A 5,217-nucleotide genomic window follows, 5' to 3' on the forward strand; every position below is an offset into this window, starting at 1 on the left:
AATGAAATGTACTTTTTAACTTAATCGGCTGCATACGTTTGATTTCAAACAGAATTTCAAACTGAGAACCGTCACAAAAGCCAACGAACGACTTTAAAACTGTCTTAAGTTTATTGACATCCATGCATAAAGTAAGTTAACAGATAAGTATTAAAAAAGGATAATTCACATGCACAACCAGTCAGTCAATACCAACCAACAGCCCAATTGCCCCCCCCCCCCCATATTTTAAGCTGTTTCCTCCTGTATCAGCAGTGGGGTGAAGCCGGCCACTGACTGAAGGAGGACACACCAGTCAGGCTGTACATGCCTGCTCCTATGTATGCGTCCTCGGGTGCCGCTGGATCAGGAGGGTGGGATGTAGGCAGCCACATCCTCCACCCCAGAGCTTTCACTATCTAGATACTCCAGGATGACATTGCCCCCATTGTAGAGAGGAAGGTCTGGGAGAGAGAGCAGTGACTGGAGACTGGCGTCCATTTTAAGGGCCTCGCCGGTTTCAGGATGACACAGACGCAGTTTCTGCAGTTAGACCAAGCAACCACACATAAGGGAGAGGGTATAATATGCTGAAATTAGGTCAAAAAATGTACCAGTCAAGCAACTGCATCCTAGGTACCCAACCATACTGAAGCTTTTTAGCAATCAGACTGTCAAGTATGAACTAGAGACTAAGGGTACACCTCTTAAAAGAACACAGTCCAGGAACCAATGAAGAATGATCATTTCAATGGTGTGGTTTAGGACATGTCTCATGTCTCATTCTGGAAAGCACAGATTAATTTACCATGGCCGTGAGCATGTTGTTGCTGTTCTTCAGACTAGCCTGAGATGCAGCGAAATCCACCACTTTACCCACACTCCACTTCGAGCTAAAGAACATGGGCAAAGTGGAACTGGGAGCCCCCTTTGGTAAAAACACCTGGAAATACGTCCGCTCTGTCTAGAGAGGCAAAATGGGTGTCTCTGTTAGGACCCTTATAATTCTTATGGTTGTGTATAAATGTAAACTACATTGTACTTCTTTGTGCCTCAATACTATGTACTTATGTGGGTGTAAGTACCTGGGGCAGTCCTTTGTCTCCAGATGCATGTAGCTTAAGCTTCATAAGGGCAACTTTAGCAGCTGTAGAGCTATTTTTTGCCCCTTTTCTGCCTTTAGTTTTTGGTGCATTCTTCTTGGACTCTGATTTTTTTTTTTAAATTGAAACATTTTATCATAACGTTACAGGAAATGCAATAAACCTAGCTCTCTATCGCCCATGTGTGGTCATATGAAGTAAATACAGTCTTTTTTTTTTGGGATAAAATATGCTTGAACAAAATCCAGTACAAAATAATTTTAGGTCTAGTGCAAGAGTAAATTGTTTTAACACCAATAGGCATGCTTTTTTTCACATTAAAACACTGTTAGAAATAGCCACGCATAGCTTATTACACATCAATGTTTTGACTATTGCTTTGCAGTCCAGCTGCATCATCTATTTTTTAGACTTTGACCAAAATTGAGAACCTAATATAGTACTTGCACATACACAGACTAACATATTTTACCATAGATTTCACAGTTAAGAATCCATAAGATGGCTGGGTCTATCCTTACGACTAACCTACTATCTTTTGCACAAGTTCTTGTGTAGCTGCCATACGAGGCCTGGGTGTCTCCATCTTCTCACATTTATGATCATCCTGATGCCGGTGACTGGAGAGAGAAGGAAAGAATTATGAAGAATGGATAACAAATCTCCTTATACAGCCATGAAAACAATAGACAGCAGAAAAATACAAAAGTGCTGCATCTGACATGAAAACAGTAAAGCACAGGTTCTATGAGTTTCAAATGATTTATTTCAAGAACATATTTAGCCTAGGAAACATTCCATTGAGTGAAAGGTAGAGTACGAAAACACGGCTATGCCTATGAGACAAACAGACCTGTGAAAAGGCATACGCACGCAAGGCAGAAGTGTTTTTGACACTCTGGGCAGATAACAGGAAGCAGCTCCCTGCCTTTGCAGTTGTCAAATGTGCATGGGTATGATGTACTGGCCCCAGACCCAGAGACCTCCCTCTTTACTGAAACCTAAGGAACAGTTAGCTATCAACTGATTCAGCTGGCCTCTGAAGGCTATTACAAAAAGTGACACAGAAAGAATAGGAAACACAGATCTTTAATAAAAAGGATTAAATGCCAAGTTATGCCCATTCAAAATATTTACCTCAGGGCAGCAGTGGGAGTCTCTGCTTCTATGTTCAAGACTTTTAAAAAATAATGAAACGTCATATTTGACAGAGATTTCATATATATTTACTGAATGTTTACACTGATTAAAATGTGAACGATATGAATACGACAAAGTGTAAGTAAGTGTATATTAGAAAGCAGCTAGCTAGATATTCGTTAGTTACCATCACGTTTCTACCACTGGACTAACGCTGAATGCATCGCTCCTCACCAGAACACTCCGGAGCAACTGTCACAGACGAATGGAAGAAAGTCTGAAATAGGATATATTCATGTAAGGCTTATAAGGCTTAATCATAATTAAGTGTCCTGTAGCTAGCTAGTTTGTCAACTCAGCTACCAGCCACGGATTATTTAATTTTATTCAGGGGAAAAACACAACTAGGCATTATTTAAAGCTAGTTTGTAACGTTACTGATGCTGCAAGTTAAATTCTAGGATCGTGAGTGGTTGTATGCCTTGACAACGTGAATAATTACATTGTTTAATTTTGCTATCAATATATTTTACATTTAAAACCAAATAATCTGAAGAACCTTTTTGATTGCAGGATTCGATGTTACAATGCTTTCCAATATCAAATTCCGCCATTTTGACACACGTCACTGCCTGTTTCACAGTAAAAGTCCGCGAACGGTATAGGATATAATTTGCGTGAAAACGCTTGATAGAATAAAGTTTGCCTGAACTGTCGTGCGCTCAAATTATTTAGCTGCATGTTCAGATCACTGTTGCCCTCTCGTGATTTTAATATTCTTATCTCATCATTATGACACAAATCATACAGAAATTAATTTAGCCAAATTATTAAAGAATGCAAATGTCTCAGCTGACCTTCCTTTAGGGATAGACTAAACATTAACTTATCTATTAAACATGTCTAAACATTGCTGTTGTTGTAGAAGTTGTTGTTAAAGTTTAATCTATAATTGTAGTTTTGAACGCGTCAAAGAATTTTTTGTATTCAAATGTGATGTGGCACGTAGTGTTTTGACCTCAAGGGCTGGCTCAAGGGAGCGATTTTAAGGGACCAGCTTGGTCGTTTGAAAGAAGCGCACATTTCTGAATTGTCTCGTGAACAAGTGTTTATGAAACGGCTCCTCTAGGATGTAGCTGTAGGCGACGAGAAAATGCTGCGAAATAAAAATCCGATGTGTAGGCCAAGACTTCATAACTAAAAGACGCCTTTAGTCCTCAGAGAATAAAGCGCACATGTTCAAGATACGTTGCGTCGTAACAGCTTTAACTCCCAATTTTAGCTCATCTGAGACGTACCGGTTCATCTAAACGGTTGGCTATGTCTGATTCTCCTCGAATACGCCTCTAGCCAGGCGTACGCCCTACCAGGTGTACGTCCCAGGTGATTGTTTTGGATTTGGAAAGTGGACAGTCAGGAACTTCCACTCTTAACCCCTGTCGCTTTCACCCACTTCTACTCTAAGTATCTTAATAATCCAAAGAGGATTTCTGCAACGAGTTGCTATGAGTAAAGTTTCAAAGATGTTTAAAGGGAAGTCAAGCTCTTCCAGCAGCAAACCAAGCAGTAGTTCAAAGCATCGTTCGCGGACAGGGCCGTCCCCGCAGGAGGCCATTCACAAACTGCGGGGGACCGAGGAAATGCTCACAAAGAAGCAGGAATATCTCGAGAAGAAAATTGAACAGGAAATTGTGATTGCCAAGAAGAATGGTATTAAAAACAAAAGAGGTAGGATAATGCACATATTATTGAGGTTACGGTGTGTTTTAATAGCTGTTTAAGATGGCTATCTAAATGTTTCGCTAGTACCGGCATAACTTTAAGCACATTGATTAGTATCGGGTGTTTAACAACATAACTATTTCCACTTTGGAATAAAGAAGAAGGGGGAAAGCAATAAAACTGAGCTGTTTGACCTCTGTGAGGAACTAATTTATAAACGTACCAAAATACACATTCAAAGGTTCTTCTTTAAAAAGGCGCTGCATCACGTATTAAAAGGTGACGTAACATTTCCTCGAGGCAATGTCTTTCAAACAGGCGAAGCTTCGGCCGTGCTGGGAGCTTTTTGGCTGTCTCAGGGGATCACGATCTCACTTTTCTGGTGTCTCTTCATTTTCCTACCTTAGTCATGCCTTTCATCACTTTGTATAGGCCTGAAACAAATAATCGCGAACATAATAGCATGAAATTATTTTCAACCCCATTTCAAATGTCAACATTACCTTAACAGTAGCCTAATGTTGGTCAGTCCTGACTGAGCCAACAGCCTGGTGAATGTTAAGCAAATGCTTTAAGCTACTAGTTGAAAAAACTGGCAGTTTTTTTATTCGTTACGAGGGTACACTGGCAATGAAAAATTTTCCTGTATTGTAAATACGCTCTCAGACCCATTAAATCTGTTCTCTAACCACTGATGCCCCAAGAACTGAAATGTACCATATCATATTGGTAAAACTGGTTCAGATGAATGAGGAATATTTTGTCCAGCTGCGCTACAGGCTCTGAAAAGGAAGAAGCGATATGAACAACAGCTGACTCAGATCGATGGGACTCTGTCCACCATTGAGTTCCAGCGGGAGGCACTAGAGAATGCCAACACTAACACAGAGGTTCTGAAGAACATGGGCTATGCTGCCAAAGCTATCAAAGGGGTCCATCAGAACATGTAAGCCACCCCAAAACATATTCATATACAGTTAGGTGGATAACATTTGGTGCAGTGATTTGACACAGAAATGCCATACTTCTTGTGCATGGCAAGTAAAAATGTGAAAATATGTGACTTTATAATGTTATTTTAAGTAAAGGTTTTATATCTTTATTAATATGGACAAGCTGTACAGTTGAAGACACACAAATGGTTAACTGCAGTGAATGAATGAATAACTGTTTTGTTTTTAAATGAAATACACACTGTCATGTCATTAACTGTGAATGCGTTGCTGTCTTTTTCAGCGATCTGGATAACATTGACACACTCATGGCAGACATA

General features: G+C 40.0%; 2 protein-coding genes across 3 annotated transcripts in view; one reads left to right on the forward strand and one right to left on the reverse strand.

Annotated features, from left to right (window-relative positions):
• Positions 1–226: 226 nt before the first annotated feature.
• zfand1 (zinc finger, AN1-type domain 1) lies at positions 227–2,851 on the reverse strand. 2 transcript variants are annotated; one of them, XM_027004359.2, is made up of 8 exons: positions 2,782–2,851; positions 2,457–2,499; positions 2,220–2,259; positions 1,956–2,083; positions 1,611–1,702; positions 1,065–1,186; positions 788–943; positions 227–522 (listed from the first exon to the last, which is right to left on the reverse strand). In XM_027004359.2, exons 1-8 carry the CDS (start codon positions 2,834–2,836, stop codon positions 346–348), a joined length of 813 nt encoding a protein of 270 aa, XP_026860160.2. In that variant the 5' UTR covers positions 2,837–2,851; the 3' UTR covers positions 227–345. The 2 variants fall into 2 exon arrangements, with proteins under 2 accessions (XP_026860160.2, XP_026860161.2); XM_027004360.2 differs by lacking the exons at positions 1,956–2,083; positions 2,220–2,259.
• An 876-nt stretch (positions 2,852–3,727) lies between these two features.
• chmp4c (charged multivesicular body protein 4C) overlaps positions 3,728–5,217 on the forward strand; it is a 2,374-nt gene continuing 884 nt past the window's right edge. The window contains exons 1-3 of the mRNA XM_027004384.2: positions 3,728–3,950; positions 4,713–4,890; positions 5,181–5,217. The exon at positions 5,181–5,217 is cut by the window's right edge and continues 72 nt beyond it. Coding sequence (XP_026860185.2) covers positions 3,728–3,950; positions 4,713–4,890; positions 5,181–5,217 — 438 coding nt within the window. The remainder of the gene's footprint in view (positions 3,951–4,712; positions 4,891–5,180) is intronic.

The sequence above is a fragment of the Electrophorus electricus genome, chromosome 5 (genome assembly GCF_013358815.1).
Source record: "Electrophorus electricus isolate fEleEle1 chromosome 5, fEleEle1.pri, whole genome shotgun sequence".
In the NCBI taxonomy this organism is placed as follows: Eukaryota; Metazoa; Chordata; class Actinopteri; order Gymnotiformes; family Gymnotidae; genus Electrophorus; species Electrophorus electricus.

Excerpts from the sequence above, each read along its gene's own strand:
- zfand1 (XM_027004359.2), bottom strand. The coding sequence starts at position 2,836 with ATGGCGGAATTTGATATTGGAAAGCATTGTAACATCGAATCCTGCAAT. Across the intron at positions 2,500-2,781 it reads CGAATCCTGCAATCAAAAAG|ACTTTCTTCCATTCGTCTGT; the intron begins GTTCTTCAGATT and ends ATCCTATTTCAG. Across the intron at positions 1,187-1,610 it reads ACTTGTGCAAAAGATAGTAG|AGTCCAAGAAGAATGCACCA; the intron begins GTTAGTCGTAAG and ends AAAAAAAATCAG.